Source organism: Equus quagga, chromosome 9, assembly GCF_021613505.1.
Source record: "Equus quagga isolate Etosha38 chromosome 9, UCLA_HA_Equagga_1.0, whole genome shotgun sequence".
Classification (NCBI taxonomy): domain Eukaryota; kingdom Metazoa; phylum Chordata; class Mammalia; order Perissodactyla; family Equidae; genus Equus; species Equus quagga.
In genome coordinates, this window is record NC_060275.1 from 67,602,326 (window position 1) to 67,625,473 (window position 23,148).

A 23,148-nucleotide genomic window follows, 5' to 3' on the forward strand; every position below is an offset into this window, starting at 1 on the left:
CTCCCAGCCTTCTTCCCCCAGATCTGCTCCTTCCTTATCTCAGAAAATCACTTCCATCTTTCCAGTTGCTCAGGCCAAAACAAACAAAACAAAGCAAAGCAACCCTCTCTGGCCTCACGTCCAGCTGTTGGCATGTTCTGTTTCCTGTATCCTCTAAAGTACACCCAGCATTTAGTCCTCTCTCTCTGCACTGCTTTGTCTCCTTCCCTTTCTGAGCCACAAGATACAGATACCCCGTGACTCTCCCTGCCACCCCCTACCCCAGTCTGTCCCCAAATCAATCAGATGATCCTTCAGAACACATCGCATCCCCGCCCCCAGACCTCTCCGTGCTCCCCCTGAGGTCAGGCCACACACAGCATCCTCCTTCCGTCACCACCTCCTCTGGGCTCTGGGAAAAGCACTCCAAGTCCACTTTCAGATCATTGGCTCTGTCACTTATCCCAAGCACATATTGCTAAGCTTCCCTTTCCTCATGCCTAAAACAGGAGTATTACTAGTAGTGTTCCTGCTCATGTGTTAGTCACAGAGTAGTATAAGTAGCATTTCCTAGTGCCAGTAGTATTAATGATGATGCCTCAGGGTCTGGCTCTGTGACTTGTGTATGTTTACTCTCTCCCCTCTTTTTCTTCCCCCTAAATAGGGTCATTTGTTGTGTGGGATTTTTTTTCCTCCCCAAAGCCCCAGTTCATGGTTGTATATCCTAGTTGTAAAACTTTCTAGTTCTTCTGTGTGAGCTGCCACCACAGCATGGCAACTGACAGATGGATGGTGTGATTCGATGACCGGGAAACAAACCCGGGCTGCTGGAGCGGTGAGAGTGCCGAATTTGAACCACTAGGTCATCAAGACTAGCTTCCCTCCTCTTTTTTTCAATTATTGAGAGACATTTACTGGCCTCCTGGGCCCGGCCTGTGTGAGGTGCTTTATTTTGGTCTCCCGAGTCCAGTTTAAAAATTCTGGTTCCTGCTATAGCGTAATTTATCCTTTTGGAGTTGTTTTAGAACAGGTTTTCCTCCTGAGGTTCTCAGATGAGTGGCCCGTGCTCTTTCACTAAAATAAAGGAGCTTTTGGTAGAGGCAGTTGAAATCTGCATTTAACCCAAAGCCCTGCATCAGCATTCTGCCCAGGGCTCAGTGGCCCCATAGTCCTGGAGTCTGTCTGTGTTGTGCCTGTGTAGCCTCTAGTGTGGCTGGAACCTGCCCTTCTTGGAGCTGAGCAAACCTGGGTTGTGTCTTGGTTGTGTTTGGAGAGAGTGAGGAGGGGCTGAGGCCGCCTAGGTTCTTGCCCTGCTCCCCTGTAGCCAGCAGCCTATGCCTCAGGCAGCCTTGTGGACCTGGTGGCCTCGTCTTTCCAGTGGGCATGCTGCTGTCGGATCTGCCCTGGAGGCAGCAGCCAGCACTGGATACTGCCTTGGTAAGAGGGACTTGCTCTGTGGGCCAGCAGTTCCCCAGCGGGCCTGTGCTGGAACTTCTGCTGTCGTCACTGCTTTCCCTTCATTCTCCTCTCCTCACTCACCAGGAATTGTGAAGCAGATCCTAATTTGCCAGTCGAGGTCATCCAGCCTCTTCACCTGCTCTTTAGAAAGTATTCTAATGCACCTCCTCACTGCTTTTTGCATCAGCATCGGTCATGCTTCACTCCTCAAGGCTGGCTTCTTCCCCACAAAGTTGTCTCTGTCCCTGGATCTGTGCCTGCAAGGTGGTGGCTGCCAGCCCCGATGTGCTGGGGACATGGGTCCTTCATGTTGAGAGGAGGGAGGAGCCACTTCTTACCAGCACCTGCCCTCTTTAGGAGCAGCTGCCTCTCGGTGCTGGAGATTGGTTGGTAGTAGGCTCCATGGGGGTGCTAAGGAAGCCTTCTGTCTGGAGGAGCTTCCACCCATGAAGGGGAGATCAGAGCTGGAGGTGCCATCCCCCATGGCTGGCCCCACCCCCTCCCACTGTGCTTGTCCTCCCTGTGGTGGGGGAAGGGTGCAGCAGGTCCCCCCAAGAGTGGCCCACCAGAGGTACAGGGCATGTGTGTGGCCAGGCTGGCCATCAGTTCTGGCCCAGGGTTGGCAGAGTTTCAGCCCCTCAGCTTCAGAGTGAGCTGCCCTGACGCTGCACACACAGCACAAGCAGGTGGGCTGTCTCCTGGGCTCTTTGCTGGGGACCCCAACCAGCTACCAGAACTGGGGTTCTGTGAGGGCCTGCCGCCTGGGGTGGTCCCCACGGCTGGAGGGAGCAGCCCTGTGGGTGTGAAGCTCTGCTTTGGCCCCTTGTGACTGCTTGTCCTACACCAGTGACGACGAAGTGAGATCACTTGGGCGCCACCTCGCTGGTCTGGTGACCTGGCACACAGCAACCTCGTTGTCTTTGTTCCCCTACCCATGTGGGTGGTTGGGAGGAAGGACTTCATGTAGGGTCTGGGGTTTGGATAAGCTTCATGGATTGGGACTTGGGATTTACCAGGCTGGAGACTGCCCTGGGAGGGGCAGTGGGGCCGCTGGGCTGGATCAGAGGTGGAGTAGGGAAGCATAGGGGACGGGTCTGAGTGCAGGATTAGGGGTGCAGCGTCATGCTGTTTGAGGGTATGTTCTCCCTGCCTACCTTGGAGCCTCCTTCTCCCCTAGGGGGCACCAGGCCAGACTGGGAGCTTCTCCCTTAGGAATAGAATTTCCTCTGACTGTAGTTGGGGCTCTCCTTGCCTGAGGTCCTGGTCTCCCCTCATCTTCCACCCTGATAGGCGCCTCCCTGGTTCTGGGAGTACACATACCTGCCATCCAAGGTGGCTGCCAAAATCCCTCCTCTCATCTAGTTTCCTAAATATTCAAGGAGCTCTTGTTTCAGGCAGTGCCCAAAGGAAAGATGACCCACCCCTCCCACAGTGAGGGAGAGGGCAGGGTGACTGACACTCAGGGCAATGACTTGTCTGCAGTCTCACAGGGAGATAGGATGGACAGACTCAGTGAGCAAGCTGACCGGATTTGTGGTCAAGGCCTGTTCAAGAAGGACATAAAATGTAGAACTTTACGCTAAGAGGGACCTGGGAGCATCCCTTGCTTCCCTCTGGGGCAGTAAGGAAACGACCTCCGCATAGGGTCGAGGAGGGGTTAGGGAGATCTGGGCGAGAGCAGAGGGTTGGGGGTTTGTTAAGGGGACGGCTGGGACAGAGCAGTTGGTAGGGGATGGGTGGCAGGTGCAGGCTGAGATACCAGGAGGGGTTGGGGGCAGATGTAGACCAAAGAGATAGCCCATGCCCTTGAGCTTCAGAGTTCTCAGACCCCGCCCTCCATCAAGACATGATGGGGAGCACCCCAGAGGTGACATGGCCACAGGGAGACCTGCTCAGTTTTGCCCTTTGGGGCTGCCTCTAGGAGCAGATGTCTGAGTGCCCTGGCTGGGCCACACTGGCCTGAGACATATACAGAAGGACTGCTCTGCCTCCCATACCAGGAGCACAAAGCAGCTGTCACTCTCCCTCCTTTCAGTCTAAGTCCACAGAAGGGCTCTTTGGAACAGGGCCCTGCACTCTTGATCATTTGTGAAATGAGCTCCTTTAAGATGGTTGTGAGTCAGTCAGTTCGGGAGCACATCCAATACATGGTGAGGTGGCCCCTTTGTTGTCCTGTGCTGTCCCCAGCTTCCCAGAAAGTGGTCTCCAGGGCTGGGTCTGCCCAAGACAGGTCTCCCAGTGTGTTTGCTAGTGAGGAAACTGAGGCCCTGGGTGCTCTGCCTGTGTGGACACAGATCTGGGAGGCCTTCAGTGTAGGCACGCCGCAGGTGTGAATTGGGATTCTCTGAGGGGCTCATGTGGTGTGCTCCTCCCTGGGCCCTGTGTTGGTGGACATAGGCACTGACTGTCTTGTGGAGAACTGGCACTTCGGGAATTCTACTAGAGCCTGGCAGCTAAGTGGTTTTTTGTCCCCTGGTGAACTCTTGCATGGCTTTTTAGATCCTGATGCTGGCAGTCTTCTTTCCCGTGTCCTGCCCTGTTGGAACATCGAGGCTGGGTTCCGAGCGGCTCCTTTAAGAGCAAGTGCCCGTGTCCCAGACTCTGTTGTGGAATGCCAGCAGCCTCCCTGCAGACAGACATCACTGCGCTGTCGTCTGTCCTGTCTCTGTGAGGGTTAACAGCACTTCAGCTTGTTGTCTGGAACCGGTTCAGACTGGTTTTCTGGAAAGTGCTTTGTCTCTCAGACTGAATCCTGGGAAGGGTCATGTGGAGCCCAGTGATGTCATGGGATCAAAAACTGACTCAGCTGTTTTTTTCTTCTTTTCTTTCTTCTTTAAATCAAGATATGTACGTGCTGCAGGTATAGGGCGCTGGTGTGGTGATGGGCCAGGCCTCACCCCACTCAGTATACCTTGCCAGCGGTCAAAGGGTTAAGCGTGATCCCCACTCCTCACCCCACTGAGGTGAGCAGGGAGTGAGGAGGCCACCCCTCACTGAAGGGGAGAAGAATGGTCAGCCCAAGTCATTGCAGTACACAGCTGGACCCAGGCAGTGACACTCCTCCTGAGACAACATGGTCCCCCTTCCCGGATTCTAGACACCTACAGTCCAGTGCAGGTGCTCAGAATCCCATAGGCAGGGAGTTCAGATCTAGAACAGTTTTTCTCTATTTGTTCTTGAGTCTGGAGTGCAGAGAATTCCTCTTCTCTCTGATAAGCAGCCACCTTCCATTGTTCTTGTCCAGGTCCCTTCAAGTCTCTGGCCCCAGATGGGGTGGCATGTAGCTGAGCTCCCCAGATGCTCCACTGCTGCTGTCTTAGACTTCCCCAGTGAAGAAATGTCCCAGACACACTTTCTTGGTCCTCTGTTTGTTGTACTTACTTCTGCCATCATCACGTGGTGAGGAAAACCAAGCTGACACTTTGAAAAGTTTCTAAGAAGGTAGTGTATTTGTTGTGCCAAGTCTAAATGTTGTACTTTCCCCTTCCCCCCAAGTTCAGAATGACTGAAGAAGCATGCCGAACACGGAGTCAGAAACGAGCACTTGAACGGGACCCAGTGGAAGACGATGTGGAGAGCAAGAAAATAAAAATGGAGAGAGCATTGTTGACTTCAGATTTAAATGCTGATGGAGACACGAGAGTGACACCTGAGCCAGGAGCAGGCCCAGCCCAAGGGTTGCTCAGGGGAGCAGAGGCGACAGCCATGGGCAGAGGCGAAGGGCAGGCAGGCGACGGGCCTGTGGATATGCGCACCTCACACAGGTGAGCGGGAGGGGCTGGGAACTGGGAACAGGTCCCAGTGTAAGGAGGTGGGGGCAAGGCCCTCCCTCACCCCCACAGGAAGCAGGTTTTGGTGGGTTGTCATGGAGATGGCTGTGACCCCAGCCCTGGCATCAGTGTGCTATCCTGGCCAAGGGACCTCACCGCTGTGGCCTGGACATCAGTGGCACAGTGTGGATCTCACAGGAAGGGGGTATGATATCCTCTTATCAGCTCCCTTGCCTGCAGCATGTCTTCATTAAACATGTACCTGCTGTCTGTCCAACTGGGTGCTTTTGGTTTGTAGGAAAACTTGCATTTTTCCTTTGGTCCTTCCTCCCTGCTTTTCAGATCTGGAGCTCAGGAGGCCAGAGATGCTATGCCCTGCCTGGGTTGCTTGGCTAGGGGCAGAGTCAGGAGCCCAGTCCAGGGTACTCCTCATAGGTGGCACATTGCAGAGGAAGGGGCCACTCTGTTTGGGTCTTCCATGATGTGCTCTGTTGGTTTCTCCTTAGTTGCTACTTACTTTAAGAGTAACTTTTCTGATCTTCTGTTTTTGTGAGGTTCTTAAGGAAAAAGCTTGAAAAAAAATAAAACTCTGTACTACACCATTTCTTCACTCAGAAACCTTTTCTCCCACAATTCAGTGGTTACCAGGGGAAGGGGGTTGCAGGGTGGGCACAGGGGGTGAAGGGGAGCACTTATGTGGTGACAGTCAAGAAATAATGTACAACTGAAACCTCACATTGATGTAAACTATTATGAACTCAAAATAAAAAAATAAAAAAGAATAGAAACCTTTTCTCCCTGTAAAGAGAAATTCAGGCCTAGCTTCTGCTCCTGTGGTCATCCCTCTTCTCAGAGCTCTAGTGAGAGCTGTTCTCCAGAATATTCACACCCAGATGTTCCATGGGCCAGATGTCCCACCATGGGCATGTGGGTGTGGCCGTGGCTCCTGGCCAGCCCCACAACCTCTCTGTGGTCTACCCCTCGTCTCCCTCACTGTCTCTCCTGCAGATCCCTTCTACATCTTTGTACAGGGGTGGGGTTGGAGGGCGGTAGGTGCAGAGCTGAGGAAGCTGGGGGCTTCTCACATTCTCACTGAGTGTTGACCTGCCCCAACCTGCAGTCTTTGTGTTAAATTGATTATGGAGCCCAAACTGCTAGTAGTGTAAGGACTTCAAAGCTTATCTGCCCTAGCATTTCTCAGCTTTAAAAATTCTTAACCTTCTCGAGATAAACGGGAAAATCCAACTGCATCCTACTGGGGAAACATCCTAGTCTGGGGGAATGTGCTTTGTGTTTCTGCTACCCGGAAAGGTCTTTTCTGTCTGGCTCTACTTGCTGCAATCCCTGTTCTAAAACCAGAGGATTCAAGTTCCAGAAAAAAATTGTAAGTCCAGGTCTCCTTTCCCTCCCTCTCACTGGTCCTCAGCAATATCTCAGGTGATGTCCAGATGGGTGAGGAAAAGGAGGAATCCATGGTTTTTTAGTTTTGTTTTTTTTTTTTCTGAGGAAGATTAGCCCTGAGCTAACTGCTGCCAATCCTCCTCTTTTTGCTGAGGAAGACTGGCCCTGAGCTAACATCCATGCCCATCTTCCTCTACTTTATACATGGGATGCCTACCACAGCATGGCTTGCCAAGCGGTGCTATGTCCACATCTGGGATCCAAACCAGTGAACCCCGGGCCGCCAAGAAGCAGAAAGGAATCCATATTTTTAGAAATCTGCTGGGTCTCTATTGTGTTCCTCGTCTCCTGGTACACATTTTCTTCTGTAATCACCATGCTCCCCTTAGGGCAGGCTGCTGAATTGCAGGGGAGAAGTTAAGTGTTGAAGGAGCTCAGAACTGGAACTCAAGCCCAGATCTTTCTGTTGCCAAAGCCTGGGGCTGCTTGTGGCCTCTAGTCTTCTTGGTCCCAGGCTTTTCCCACGTGCCCATTGGCTTCCAACCCAGGGTCATTTAGATGATATGACATTGTTTTCTGAAGTTAGTGGGGATGATATCCTTATGACTCATAAAGGACACAGGCAGCGAGGCACAGAGATTAACCCAGGCACATGGGACAGAGGTCTTTCTATAGGACTAGAGACACCCCAGGGCATTTGTGAAGCAGTGTGAGAGTGTGGAAAGAACCCAGCTTTGGAGGCCAGCAGGCAGAGTGGGAGTCAAATCATACTCCCTGACTGATGTTGAGCAAATGATTTTAGCCTGTGCTTCTTTAATTTGTAAAATGGGCAATAATCACTGCCTGCTGGTTCATGGGTGACAGATCAGAATTGGCCCCAGGGTCAGGGGAGGAAGTCTTGGTGCATCTGCTCTTCATTCTTTAGTTTCACTCAAAACAAGATGTTGCCTGTAGAGTTAGTGTCTCCTTAGCTAGGTAGAATGTTCTGTCTAGTTCATTGGAGAAGTCCAGTTGTCAGTTTTGTCAGAATTATAGGATCAGGTCCAGCCCAGAGCCATTCCAAAACTGTAATATGTTCTGAAGTGAATGGCCCTGGTTTCTGTGTTAGAAACAGGCAGTCTTTGGAGACTTGTTGAGAACGTCTGGCTTGGGACATCCCTTGGGAACCTGTCTATAGCTTGGTGTGGTTGCTCCATTGGTTTCCAAGGTTGGTGTGAAATCCCCCATAGGGCAGATCAAAAGGCACAGCTATATATCTAGTCACAGTTTAGGTTGGCTGCAGCAAAGAGGCTTCAGGTTCACTGGTCATGTAAGACCAACTTGCCAATTTTAAATTGTGCCAAGAGAATTTTATTTTTTTCTTTACCTTTTTAATTGAGGTATAACATATATAATGATATAATGAAAAGTACACGTGTGTGCCACTTGATACATTTCACAAAGTAGATGTATCCTTCTAGCTCAATCAAGAAACAAGGGGCCGGCCCCGTGGCTGGGTGATTAGGTTCGCATGCTCCACTTCAGCGGCCCAGGGTTTCGCCAGTTCATATCCTGGGTGTGGACATGGCACTGCTTGTCAGGCCATGCTGAGGCAGCATCCCACATAGCACAACCAGAATATACAACTATGTGTGTGTGTTGGGGGGTGTTTGAGGAGGAGAAGAAGAAAAAAAGAAGATTGGCAACAGATGTTATCTCAGGTGCCAATCTTTAAAGAAAAGAAAAAAAAAAAACATTACTAGCACCCCCAAGATCCCCTTGTGCCCACTTGTTATACCTCCAAGGGTAGCCACTTTCTTGACTTCTAACAGCATTGACTAGTTTTTCTTATTTGTTGTGCTTTAAATAAATGGAATTATATAGTCTGTATCCTTTGCTTGCTTTCAGTCAACATAATGTTTGTGAGATTTAGTTATGTTGTTGTGTTTAGCAGTAGTTAATTCATTTTCACTGCTGTATAGTATGCTGGTTCTAGACTTTGTATTTGGGTTTTGTTTTTTTTTAAACTGCCTCATTTTCTTTCATGCTTTCTTATTCTTATGACCTAGTCTGAGCATGTTGAAGATTAGAGGGGTTTCTGGTGGCTTCTAAGAGAGAGAATTTCCTTTTTCTTTAAGGAAGTGGCTGGTGAATTGGAATCACCAAAATATAGCTTTGTTTTACTACATTGGGGCAACCTGGAACAGGCAGAGGCAGATGAAGCATAGGATTGGTTCTCTCCTTCTCTACAGTCCTCCTTCTTGTTTTTCTTTGGCAGTTTTTCTGACTTAGTCTCCCAATGTGTGTTGTGTTTTATTTTCAAAATAAAGCAAGACTGGAGGGCAACTTCCAGCAGTGGTTGAGTGAGGAGAGACTTAAATCTTTTGCCTCAAAAAACAACTATAAAGCAGGGTAGAATTGACCAGAAAAACCAACCATTTCACAGCACTCTGGAAATTGACCAGAGGCATATAACAATCTGAGAAGTGTTTGTGCTTAAGCAGCCGCTGACCTTCAGGTGAGAACAGTGAGATTCTGTGGCATTTGGCCTGGGGTTCCTCAGTTCTGCTGGTAGGGAGGTGCTGCCTGGCTGATGTAAGCTGTCAGGACCAACAGCTTCTCCACAGGAGTGAGAAGGGCTCACTCAATTTAAAGTGGTGGGTAGCAGCCCTGCCTGTTGCCTTGTGTGACAGTCTTGGAGATAGGCAAGTGGGGAGGGACAATGGCTCTATTAGCCCAAGGTTGCAGTCATGTTTGGGGCAAGACAGAAAAAGGGTTTTGAAGAAAAAATGGCCAAAATGTTTTTGAGGAGAAGCTCACCCAAGAAGTTCAACAAACCTCAAGTAGCGTAAATACAAAGAGATCTATGCCTAGACACATCATAGTCAAACTGTTGCAAGCCAAAGAAAAAGAAAATCTTGAAAGTAGCAAGAGAAAAACAACTCATCACATACAGAGGACCATTAATACGATTAATAGCCAACTTCTCATCTGAGACAATGGAAATCAAAAGGGAGTTGAATGATGTTTAGAGTACTCAAAGAAGAAAACTGTCAATCCAGAATTCTATATCTAGCAAAACTTTTTCAGAAATTAAGATGAAAAAGACATTTTCAGATAAAGACTCAGAGAATCTCTTGCTGGCAGACCTGCCAGCTCTTCAGGATGAAAGGAAATAACTTATTACTAACTTAGGTTCAGAGGAAGAAATAAAGAGCACTGGAAATGGTAAATATGTGGGCTAATATAAAAGACTATTTTTTTCTCATTTCTTCTGACTTAAAAGACATAACATTGTATGAAGTATTAACTATAACACTGGAAAGAATTGACAAAAACAGCCATTTCTGCTTTCTGGAAATTGACCAAAGGCAAACAACAATCTGTTGTGTTTATAACATATATAAGTATAATACATGGGACAATAGTAGTACAAAACAGGAGGAATGAAATGGAGCTTTATTGTAGTAAAGTTTCTTTATCTTACCAGGATCAAGTTAGTATTAATCTGAAGTAGATTGTGATACATTAATAACATGCTTATTTTAATCCCTAGGAAACTATTAAGAAAATAACTTTAAAATATAGTAAAAAAAATCAACAGATCAACAGGAGAATTTAGTGGTACAATAAAAAAAAAATTCAACACAGAAGAAAGCAGTCAGTGAGTAACAGAGGAACAAAAAAGGAGGAAGACATGTAGAAAACAAATAGCAGAAAAACCCCAAATAGCAAATGTAAATCCTACTGTATCAATAATTGCATTAAATGTGAATGGTCTGAACACCCCAATCAAAATGTAGAGATTGTCAAACTAGATAAAAAAGCAAGATCTACCTTAATTATGTGTTGTCTGTAAGAAGACACCCCTTTGATCCTTAGGTAAAAGGATGGGAAAAGATATACCATAAGTAACCATAAGAAAGCTAGAATGACTGTATTACTATCATAAAGTAGACTTTAAGATAAAATATATTACTAGAGCCAAAGAAGGACACTTTATAATGATATATCAGGAAGATATAATAGTTGTTAATGTATATGCACCTAATAGAACCCCAAAATACCTGAGGCATAAACCAATGGGACTGATAGTAGAAATAGACAGTTCATCAATTATAGTGAGAGATTTTAATACTCTGATCTCAATACATGGTAGAGCAACTAAACAGAAGGTTGGCAAGATTCTAGAAGACTTGAAGAGCACTGTTGACCCAATGAGCATCTGTACAACACTCTGCCTGGTGACTGCAGCATATATCTTCTCACATGCACATGGAACATTCTCTAGGGTAGACCATGTGCTAGTTCATAAAACAAGCCTCAAGGATGGCTGTAATAAAAAAGACAGACAATGATAAGTGTTGACAAGGATCTGGAGAAACTGGAACCCTCATACATTGCTGGTGAAAATGTAAAATGGCATAAACAGTTGACAATCTCTTACAAAGTTAGACGTGAACTTACCATATGACTCGGCAATCTATCCAAGGATTGTACCCAAGAGAAATGAAAACATGTCCACATAAAGACAAGTACATGGGTGTCCATACCAGCATGATTCATAATAGCCAAAAAGTGGAAACCAAGGTAGACAAGACATGCTATGTCTATACAGTGGACTACTATTCAGTAATAAAAAGAACAAACTATTGACACATGCCACAATATGGATGAACCTCGGACTTATCATGCCAAGGAGATGACACCCAATCCAGAGACTACTGTATAATTTCACTTACAAGGAGCGTCCAAAAAAGCAAACATAGTCTAGGGATAGAGAGAAATCAGTGGTTGTCTGGGGCAGGGGGAGGGGTGGTGGGTGGTAGCAGTCATTAACAGCTCATGGGCACAAAGGAACTTTTTGGGGTGATGGAAGTGTTCTAAAATTGGATTGTGCTGTTGGTTGCACAACTCTAAATTTGCTAAAAATCATTCACTTGTACTCTAAGAATGGATGAATTTTGTGGTATGTAAACTATACCTCAATATGGATGTTAAAAAAAAAAAGAGAGATTAAAATAGTTTGGTTTCCATTCTGGCATTCATAAATGTGCTCATGGAAAAACAAAAATCCACAGAGGTGAAAGTTGTGAGCCTTTTGGTCTTGTGAGGCCTACCCAAAGGTCGTAGGCACATGCTGACTTTCTCTCACCCCAAGTCCGGACTGTTGGATGAGGCTGTGATAAGTAGAATCTATTCCTAAGTCTCTGTTACAAATTGTTAATCTTCAGAAATAATCTAGGCCACACACAGGTGAGGACAACTTGCTTTTTAATTTTTTCCTCTTGGGTGAAGGAGCATTCAAATTAGTAAAACATGAGCCTCTTCTCTAGAGGTTCTGGCGTTGGAAAGTTAAAGACTGGGTGCGTCGTCACTCTGGGCCTCTGCGGGGGTTCTGTGAACGGCCACCTCCCTGCTTCACTGAAAATGTGTTTCTGTATGCCTTTTTTTGAGGCACCAACTCTCCTTGGATTGTCAGCAGACCAGGACCAGGCCAGCTCTGTGACAAGCACCACGCTGGTCCCAGGGGGCAGAAATGGTTGGATAGGATCTGATCACTCAGCTACTTTCTGGGGTACCATATTATGAAAGAATGTGCAGGGGTTGTGGGGAGACTCTTGAGGGGTGTGGCTTGCTAGGGGTGGAAGTCACTGGGTGCCTAAGCAGGCCATCTCTACTTCCTCATTTTACCTGGAGGAAATATGGCCAGGGTGCCCAGGGTTCCATGGGTGGGGCAGGGGTAGACTAGGGGGACCGTTTCTGCTTTTTAACAGCCTTCCACATGGGTCTTGGTGAATGTGGGGCAAGTGTCGTGGTGACTGCCTGTCCCTGACTTCTGTTGGGGTGTGTGGCCTTGAGACAGTTGTGTGTCTCCCTCCTCTCTCCCCTGTCCCCTTTGCATCACACGTCTCATTTGCTGTGAGTTAGGGCTTCACTTGGACCAAGAGCCTGCCCTGTGGTGTGGATAGGAGGGGCTCCTATCTCCACTGAGGGGCCTTTGGCCTACTGGGAATTGGCAGTAGCATCTGAGCTGTTCGAGCCGTTCTTGGCTTCAGTTTTTCTGGCTTTTCACCTCCCTGGTCAAGCATTTGGGAGCTTTAACAGACTGTAAAATTCACTAAAAGTGCCGTCTGTTTATTGGGCCTTCAAAGCAGGGCACCTGTGTTGAAGCTGGTGTCCTTGATGACAGAATCACTGCTTGTCTTTCTTTTGAGACTTTGGCATTCATCAAGGGGGTAGTAGGGGGTGACACATCCATATAGAAACCAGTCCCCTCTTCCTCTCTTAAGGATCTCACTGGCCGATCATTTGGAATTAAGACAGGTCCTGGTGGCCTACAGTGGTGAGTGTGGCATGTGTGGCACATCACCCACGTGTACATTAATGCCCGAGTCCTCTTCCAAAGCGAAAATGAATCTGAAAGTAATGTGCTAGTGCAGCTGCTTGTTGTCTGTAATGCGGGACTGTGTGGACGGCCTTGTAGTGTGTAGAAATGGGGCCTGCCGGAAAAAAATGTTCATCACTAACTTTTCCAAGACAACTCCACAGGTCTTAGGTAGAGTCTTTGTTGTTTGGGCAGACATTCTTTACAAGTGGCCTCTTGGGAGAGGAAGGATAAAGTAAACACCAGGGTTGCCAACCCGCCCTGCAAGGAGGTAATGCTGGAGCATGCTGTGTGAGTCTCTCCTGGTACGATTTTCACACATGCATCCACCTGTGTACCCCAAAGCCTTATCAGGATGCAGAACCTTATCATCACCTAGAAGGTTCCCTGGAGCCCTCCATACCTTTCCTGCTCTCCCTGATTGGGTATATTCTCCTACTCTAGACTAATCTTGCTGCTTCTCAGACTTTCCCAGAAGTGGAATCATGCAATATGTGCTCAGTGGAGTCTGGCTTCCTTTACTCTGCAGGCTTTGGGATTCATTCTTGTTGTGTGTATCAGTGTTCTGCCAAGTGACTCCTGTGTATCCAGTCACCTATCCATGACACTGGGTGGTCTCCAGTTTGGGGCTGGTGTGAACACGGCTGCCATGATTATTCTTACAGCAGTCTTTGAGTGGACGTCATCGGTCTTCATTTCTCTTGCTAAATATGTAGGTATTAACATGTAGGGATTGACTTGCAGGGGTCCCAGGGTAGGTGTGTGTTGAGTTGTTTTAAAGAAACTGCCAGGCTTCTCCTCTAAAATGTCTAGGCCATTTTACTTTCGCAGGTGTGGGGATCTAGCCGCTTCATCCTCACATGATGTTGTCAGTCTTCACAGTTTTAGCCACAGGGTCTCCAGAGAAGTCTAGGTCCAGGTCCTGGCCTGCTTGTGTGACTGTCACCCTTTTCTGTTCCATGACAGAAGGGTGAGGCCAGTGATTCTTGCTGCACTGGCTGCCTGTGGGTGGGGGTTCTGGCTGGCCATGTGTAGACCTGAGCCCCCACCCACCCTCTTCTCAGGACCATGCCCTACCGCAGCTGTGCGTGGCCCACCGGCCAGCTGTCTGCTGGAATCTGCGTCTTTGATTGAGGCAGGCGAATGGGCCACAGCTGTGGGCGTGCTGGCCCTGGAAAGGGCTCAGGTTATCACATGGCCTGGGTGGGTGTGGTTGTGGCCCTTACCCTTACCCTGGCTCTTTCTGCAGTCTTCCTAGCGGGGATTGACACCTTTCCCTTCCCCCACAGTCATGGGTGAGAGCTGTGGCAGTCCTGCATCCAGAAGCCAGTTCCATTGCTTCCTTGAGTTGGGGGCTCTGCACTCTGTGGGAGGCTCTCCAGAGGCCCAGGCTCTCCCTAGCACCTGTTGTGGGCTAGCTGCTGCCTTTCACTTGCTAATTATCTATCTGCTGCTGGGCAACTTCCAGGAGAGGCTGGGCAGTTGGCAGTCTCAGGGAGTGTCTCCCTCAGCTCCAACTAGAGAGCTGTAGCCTGCTTGCGTTTCTTAGAGTGTTCAGCACGTGGTAACAGAGAGGTATGTTCCTTCAGAAATTGGTCCCTGGTACCATGCTCCCTTCCCTGCCTCTGCTGCTGCCTCTCCAAACCTCCGTGGTCTCTCGCCGTCTCCTCATTCTTCGCCGTGCCTCTTCCCTGTGGGCTCCTCATTCCAATTCTGTCTTTCTGTCCACTTGCCTTTATTCTGGACCATATCTAATCCCAGATTTGAAATATCTGAAATTTGAGGGCCTCACCTATACTTCTGGAAGTCATTAGATTATTTTGGGATGGCAGGGTGACAGACTCTGGATGTCCTGTTTCTAACTCCCAAAGTGACCCAGCTCACATGGGACATAGCATGGGCCAGCCTGGTGACAGGTAAAGAGCTCCACAGTTTCACCACTTCCCTGTGTCTTCACGGTGCCCTCCTCTGGCCTTGGAGGGGGTGGTTTCTTGGCAGTGCTAGCCTTCTGCGGATGTCGCCATGTGGTGGCCCCTAACAGGAACCAGAAGGCCACTGTGTACCATCATCAAGGTAAGCACCTGTAAGCGCTCATCCTTGAGCAGTCAGTTCTTCTCTTCACACATATGTAAATTAGGCAGATTTGCAGATTAAGCTGATCATTTCCATATTTTGAAATTATTTGGTATAGTTCTGTGGCTGCAGTTTCTGATACCTCTTCACAGCACATATTCCTGCTAGTGCTTTGACTGTCACGTGCTAACAGGCTCCTCATCCTGTAACCAGTACCCTGGCCACTGTAGCAGGTCATTTAAATGTTCTGCCTATGGGAATAGATGAGGGAGAATCTCCGACCAGTCCTCCACTGTGCCAGTTAAAACTGCTTTTATATGCGTTGCTTTTTTATGTTGCGGCAGGTTTCTCTACCGTGTTGAGAGCACTTGTGCCAGAACCATAAACAACCCAGGGGGCTGGGTGGCAAGTGTGCTGGAGCACTTGGCCCAAGGGATCCCATCCTGTCCTTCATGGCTACCTCACCTGGTGAAGGAGTGGGGTGAAGGGGCCCCTGGGTGTACAACAGGTGGGAACACTGGCGAATACTGAGGACCTTCCAAGGGTATGTGTGACCCTAGATGGGGCATGCAGGAGTCAAACTGGGAGAGGAATATATTCTCAGTGGAAGGTGCCCTGGAGGAAAAGGAGAGCTGGCCTAATTGCTAGAGATTTCTGAGGTTTTTTCCTCAAGAGGACGAGCACATGAATTATAATTTGTGAGCCTGAGGGGGGAAGCAAGTAGTGGAAAAAGAGCGTGGGTGTCCAGCAGCCCAATACCACTCACACCCCCACGTGGCTTGGGACAGTTCACCCGACTCTCAGAGCCCACTGTCTCCTCTGAAGTGAGGCTGGTCATTCTTGAGTCTCAGAAACTCCTGGTGCCATCCAGTAAGATTTGTCACAGTGCTGATGGGAAGGAGCCTTGGGATTCATGAGTGTCTGAGAACGAGGAAGAGGAGAGCATGTGGATGGCCACAGACCCCTGTGGGAGGAAGGCGGGTGACACACAGCCAGGTGGGGACAACTGCCTTTGGAGATGCTGAGATCCTTTGGCCAAGGTGGCCTCCATGCTACTGCCATAGAGGGGCCTGCCTGGGGGTGGGGTGAGAAAAGAAGTCAGGAGTGTCTGAGGGGTAGAGTGATGGGAGACATACCAGACGTTGCTACGTGTCCCCTTCCTTGGGTCCCAAGCCAGAAGACTGCCTTTTTTGTGTGTGTGTGAGGGAGATTGTCACTGAGCTAACATCTGTGCCAGTCTTCCTCTATTTTGTATGTGGGATGCTGCCACAGCATAACTTGATGATTGGTGTGTGTGTCTGTGCCTGGGATCTGAACCCATAAATCCTGGGCCACCAAAGTGGAGCATGCAAACTTAACCAGTGTACCCCCAGGCTGGCCCCAAGACTGCTTATTTTTAGAGCTTAAATCTTAAAAATAGTTGTGATGTAACCACGTTGAAAAACTTTGGGTCTTAATGGGACTGAGAGCTGGTGACATGCAGAGCTCCTCAAGGCAAGTCCTTGACAGTTTTCAGAAGTAGCTTTAACATGGCAGCACACTCTAAGTAGAATGACCAGTCTCAGCACGCAGCGTTTCCTTCTTTCAGGAGGACTTGCAGTGTCTGGACAGTGTGGGAAAGCGCATTTTAGGAAGTACTTTCTAGGGCACTAACAGCCCAGAGATTGTGGTGCTTGGAGGTTCAGGTTCCTTGAGTCATTGGGTTTGGTCAGAGTCAGGGCCTGAGAAGGTCGACTGTGGTGGGAGCAGGGCCAGGTTGTTGGGCTGGGAAGAGCGGGCCATGGGGTGCCCTCTGGAGTGGGGAGAGTTGTGTTCTGGGCTTCAGTGGGACCTGGGGACACCTGGACTTGAGGGTGGAGGTAGACATGCAGAAGGAGGGAAGTGATGCCTTTGCCAGGGAGCAGTGGTCTGGGGGGAGTGGGGCATGAGGTATAGGGTCCTGGCCTTGGGGACCTGGGGCACCCGGTAGGCCACTGGGAAGTCTGTGCTTGGGCTCCCCATCCGCAGATGCTAAGTGTCCAGGTTGCCTAGATGGGGCTGTATAGTTGCTGCTTTAAAGGCCACAAGAGCAGGGTTACCAAATTTTGTTGGGTTATAATTGAATAGATTTTATAGGAAAATTACAATGTATCTGTGGGGTGAGTCCTACTAAATTTTTAGTGTGTCTCGCTTTTCAAAACACAACTTTGGCAGGAAGAGAAAGCCACTGCGCCATGACATATCAGGAGGACTCCATGTTGGGAGCCTTTGCTCAGGCTGGTGTCTTTGAGGGAGATGGGAAACTGTTTGCCACAAGCACTGGTGCCACCCCTTTTCCGTCTCTGGGCCCCAAAGAACATTTGATTTGTGTGTTAAGCTATCTATTGATGTTTACTGTGTTAGAAAATTTGAAAATATTCATTAAAAGATAACTATAGTAAACCCATCACATAGTAGCATAAACATTTTTTATGAAAAATAACTATTTTGCAAATCTCTTTAAAACTTGGCTTAATAAGTACACAGTTGGATTCTCCTATCTCTTCTGCATCCAGTCTCTTGTGATATGTTGTTAGGGTCTAAGCATGTGAACAAAGTCCAGCCTCACACAGAGAAGCAATTGGAACATGGAGGAGTGTTTGGTTAGTCTTTTTGGGTAATTGTATTTCTTCCTTTGACGTGATACCAAAACACAAAATGGCCTTTTCCTAACAGTTAGTTGCATGTGGATTCTGAAACCTCTTCAGTGAACTTTTTGCACTTGGTTACGTTAAAATCTATTAGTCTCTCTTGCACTTTGAACAGGACAATCTTTTTTTTTTTTTTTCCTGAGGAAGATTCTCCCTGAGCTAACATCTGTTGCCATTCTTCCTCTATTTTGTATGTGGGTTGCCACCATAGCATGGCCACTGACGAGTGGTGTAGATCCACACCCAGGAACCAAACCTGGGCCCCTGAAGCAGAGCACACTGAACTTCACCGCTAGGCCACAGGGCCAGCCCAGAACAATCTTTTATTTAAAAAGAAAAAAAGTACAACTCTTAATTTTAGGATCATTTTAGATTTACAGAAAAGTTGCAAAGATTGTTCCTGCATACCCTGCCCTCTTCTCCTCCATTAACAGATTACTGTGGAACATTTGTCACAAGTAGTGATCCAAATACCTATATGTCACTATTAACCAAAGTCAGATTTCCTCTTTTTTTGTTTGTTTGTTTGAGGAAGATTAGCCCTGAGCTAATATCCACTGCCAATCCTCTTTTTGCTGAGGACGATTGGCTCTGAGCTGACATCTGTGCCTGTCTTCCTCTACTTTGTATGCAGGATGCCTGCCACAGCATGGCTTGATAAGTGGTGCGTAGGTCTGCACCCGGGATCTGAACTGGTGAATCCTGGGCAGCCAAAGTGGAGCACACAAACTTAACTGCTATGCCACCAGGCCAGCCCCAAGATTTCCTGTTTTTTACCCTTTGTGTCCCAGGATCCCACATGACATTTAGTGATCACATCTCCTTAGGTTCCTCTGAGCTGAGACAGTTTCTTGAACATTCTTGTTTCTGATGACCTTGACAGTTTTGAGGAGGACTGGGAGGGTATGTTGTAGGATGCCCCCAGTTGGGATCAGTCTGGTATTTTTCTCATGGTTAGACTGGGGGATGGGTTTGGGGAGGAGGAGCACAGAGGTGAAGTGCCCCTCTCATCATACCGTGTCCAGGGCACATGCCATCAACACAGCATCACTGTGATGTGACCTTGATCACCTGGCTGAGGTGGCATCTGTCAGGTGTCTCCACTGTAATGTGACTCTTGTGCTCCCTTCCATGCTGTACCCTTTGGAAGGAAGTCACTATGTATAGTCCACAGCTAAGCAGTTGGAGGTCATGATCGCTCTCCTGAAGGGCAGAGCATCTGCACAAATTTTTTGGGATTCTTCTACCTGGGATATTTATCTCTTCTCCTTCTGAATGGTCTTTTCCTCATGTCTGAGTTGGAAATACCATTGAACATTAGAAAATGATAATTTACTGAGTTATAAAGATCTTTCAAATACTGACACATTTCGTTATTCAATATTGCAAAATAAAATTAGTTAGTATCTGATCTGTTGGGAAGCTTTGGGCTCACATTGTGCAAACAAGTTTTCCAAAATTCTACATTTTGCTTGTCAGAAACTCGGACTTTATCGTTGGCAACAAATACTTTTGTTTTTCCTTGAAGTGACAGGCTTTGCTTTGACCATTTTGGGGAAAATGTCTGCCAAACACCCAAGGTCTGAATAATAGCAGTGTGTCTTTCAGTCCTTCCTTCAAGCATTGTGAGTGTTCACACAAGCGCTTTTCTTCCAGACAGCTGTCTTGCTTCGGGATGCAGTGCTTTACCTTGTCACAGAATATTAAAGCTATGTGTACTCGAGGATTGAGGTGTAATAAAATCAGTAATGGCTGTACTTCTTCATCCAGGGCATTGCCTACAGCGTGATGACACCGTGAGTCCTGGCACGGTTTGGCACTGTTGTCCCAAGTTGGTGAAAAGGGCATATGTCGTCTCAATGTTTTTACCAACCTCACAGAGCTCCGGAAAGGGTCCCAAGGGCCATGCTGGGAGAACTGCTGCTGTAGAGTAGCCTAGTGCAACACTGAGAAGCACAGGCATACAGGAGCGGGCTGTCCAGCGTGGGCAGAGGCAAGGACACCCAGCAGGACTCTGCTCACTTCTCAGGCAGCACAGTGGTTAATGGCCTGCTGCGATGAGACATTGGAAGGAAGAGAAGCCCTCAGCCTGGGCCCTTGTTCCCAAGGACCTCCGATTAAAGAGTAGGTGGCCAGATGAATCAATTCAGAGCAGAAAGGGTAATGGGGGCTGCCCTGAGTGTGCACATTACATTCTGTGAGGATGAGGGAGAGAGGTGAGGCTGTTAGCCACTGACTAGGTGCACTAGAGTCTTTTGCATTTCGTGATGTCCCCTCAAGGTGAGTAGCATTCCATTCTACAGATAAGAAACCAAGACTCGGTGACTGGGCCAGGCCCCTGCAGCCACAGAAGTGCACCCAGCCCTTTCTGGTCCTCACAGCTGACTGGGCAGAGTCCTGTGGCTGCTGAGCTCAGAGCAGCTGGAGAACATGTCTGGTAGAGGGGGACACCTGAGGACGCCTCAGGATTTGCCAGGGGAAGGCCGGGGAGAATCCAGCAGTTTGAAACAGAGATATTTAAAAGGGGGCAGGAAACTTCAGGCAAAGCAAGGGCTTTCCATTTATCACCAAAGTTGTAGTTGCAAACTGGAAAGCAGTGTTTCTTGTGTGTGGTTTTCATCTGCACACAAGTGACTTTTCTCTTGCTATGAGTTGGTGAGGAAGCTTGCAACCCAGGGGCTGTATTTGGGTTCATCTGATTTAGGGAGTTCCTCCACGCTACAGAGTGTTCCTGGGTTCTTGCCGTGTTCCTCCCTGGAGGAAGGTCAGCCTAGCACGTTGGTACTGTGGCCAGCAGTTAGGGTCCCACACTTCTTTTTCCTTCACTCTCCCAGGGCCTGGGCTCTTGGGGAGCCTGAATTCCCAAGTAGCAAAACCCTACCCAGCTTCCTCGGGCAGGAGGCAGTCCATGAGTAGGAGAATTGTTTTCCAGTCAAGTCCAAGGACCACATCCATGTTCTCACACTGTCATCTCTTTATCACCCTGGGGACTTGGCATGTGGATGCTGCTGACTGTCCAGGATCCTTCAAGTATAAATAAAAACATTTTCCCCTTTAACCTAGTCCAAAAATGGTATTGGAAAACCCAAGTTAGAGGCTGTCAGAGTTGACATTCATGTAGGACCCATCCTCTGTCACCCTGTGCCTTGTTTTCTGAGATGCCATCAAACCCTCTGCAGGCCATGGGCACCCAGCTGGTCTGACCAGGAGGGGAGGCGCAAGTGCCAGCACACTGCAGGTTGCACTCAGCAGCCCTTGGTGTCCCAGAGTTGGGCAGGCTTGCCAAGGCTGCACAGAAGCCTGGACCTGGTGTGGGCCCAGATTATCTGCAGGCCACGGGTGTGTGACCTCGGGAAGTTACTACCTTCAGATTGTCTCCGTACCTGTGGACTGTAGAGATGATCAAGCAGCTGAGAGGATTACATGGAAGTGTGTCTCTTGGTGGTTGGCGTGGGGGTGGCAAATGTCCTGGGTGATTTTCTAAACCTGACGTAGGTCAGCCTTTCACTTGTATGATTCTGGTCGTTTCTGACAAGTGCCCCTTCCACATTTGTGAGCAGAGTCTGCTGAGTTGGATTTAGTGTTCCTGGTGCTACTGGGTCCTGGCTAGACATGTCAGCTGCTGGCATGGTTGTGCTGCAGTGACCTCCCTGGGCAGCTACCTGCCCTGCAGGCTGCCCTGTTGCCTTTTGGTACTGGGGTCTTTCCATGGGGCCACTGCCAGCTCCTGCCTGAGGGAGTGCTCTCTCCTGCCCATCCTTGGCTTGTCTCTACAGCCCTTGGAGACTTCATGCCCCTCGTACTGGCCCCTGTCACTGCTTCCAGGCATAGCAAGGTCCTCTGGCCCTCCCTGGCCAGGCCATTTGACTTTCAGGGGCTTCTGTGTTCCTAGAAGGAGCCCCAGCAGGATAGGCTGGGTGCCTCCTAGCCTTGCTTGACGACACAGTGCTGCTCCACTCTGACCCTGCACCCTGAGACTGCCTGCCTCTGCTGGGGGCCCTGAGGGGGATGGGCTCAGAGGGCCCGAGCCTGGCCCCTCATGCTCCCTCCCTTTCTTCTGAAGCAGGGCACACCATAGTGGAGTCTCAGAGTGATAGTTGGACCTGAAGTCTCCAGAAAGAATGATGGCTGGGTTTCAAAAATCCCATCCCAGCTGCTCACCTCCATGGCCTCTGTGGCCAAGAAGCAAAATATGTTCTAACTTCCTGACCTCCACAAAGCAGGCTCTGGGCTTTTCTCTTGCTATCCCAGCCAACAGGGTGTCAAGTTACAGGGCTAGGAGAAGTGGTAAGGGACTCCAAGAAGGGAGTCCAGGGAATTGCAGAAGGGCTGGGGCAGGCTGGGAAGCAGGTGGGCTCTGGGAGGTGGGAGTGGGGTCTAAGGAGAAAACCAGCCACCGCTCAGCACCCAACCTCCGCCCAGGGCAGGCAGGTCTTGAGCTTTTGGGTGCAGCCTGTGTTTCTGTGCAGCAGAGCCCCCTCTCTCATCACACCGAGTGTCTCTGAGTGAATGGCTTCCCTTTGGACAAGAGAGTGGGGTGTTGTGAAGTCCCAGTGAACAGCACCCATGCCCAGGTGACTTTGAAAGACCCAAGAAGAAGCGTGTGTTTGTCAAGATGCCTAACGTGCAGAGGCCTGTGAGCAAGATGTTGCCAGATGGTAGGACTAACCCAGGAACTGGTGGTAACTGTCTTATTTTTCTCTCTTGTGGGACTTTTCTAGAAGTATTTCTAGAATAAGGGGGCTCATTGGCATGTGGAATTGCTTTCCAGCTTTGACTCAGACACCAGGCAGTCTCATCCCAAGTCTGTATCTGCCTCAGGCAGATTTTCTCTCCCCACTTCTCTCTCCCTGCTTTGTCCCAGGTGGTGTCTAGGGTGGGTGGCCTTGTTGGGGACAGTCTGAGGGAGGATATGGAGTACAGTGGTATGGGCTATCTCCCTGGGGCCAGAGCTGGGCTGCCGGCCCCATTAGCCTAATGGTTTAAAGTAACGACGGATTGATATAGCCTTGTCTGTCAGGTCTGCTGGTTGGCTGGTCCCAGCTGGGTGCTTGCTTCTCTTATCCTTGCAGTCCTGCATCTGCTGGCCTGGATGTCCCTGGTGGCTTTGTCACTTATGTGGGATCACTGGGCCCATCTCCCTGTCTGTCTCTGATCCTCTTTCCATGCGGCTAGCTTGACATCCTACACCAGGGTGGTCTTAGCACAGTTAGACCCCCAGAGTGTGCTTTCTGAGGGCCCAGGTGGAAGCTGCAAGGCTTCTGTGACCTTGTCGTGGAAGGTTACAGTGTTGCTTTCTTCACGTTGTTGTAGTTCACAGAGTAAGCCACAAAACTAGCCTAGGTTCTCAGGATAGGGCTGAACGGGGGTGTGAGCACTGGGAGGTACAGGTCAGGTGGAATGAGCTGCCTCCACGAGGCTGTCAGGGCTG

At 49.0% G+C, this 23,148-nt stretch overlaps 1 protein-coding gene across 7 annotated transcripts in view; it reads left to right on the forward strand.

Annotated features, from left to right (window-relative positions):
* GATAD2A (GATA zinc finger domain containing 2A) overlaps positions 1-23,148 on the forward strand; it is a 97,459-nt gene that overhangs the window by 56,220 nt on the left and 18,091 nt on the right. For 5 of the 7 annotated variants that reach the window (XM_046671542.1, XM_046671538.1, XM_046671543.1 and 2 more), the window contains one exon: positions 4,933-5,201. In XM_046671542.1, the coding sequence (XP_046527498.1) occupies positions 4,939-5,201 (263 nt within the window). In that variant the 5' untranslated portion in view covers positions 4,933-4,938. The remainder of the gene's footprint in view (positions 1-4,932; positions 5,202-23,148) is intronic. The other 2 variants (XM_046671539.1, XM_046671537.1) reach the window with 1 other exon arrangement.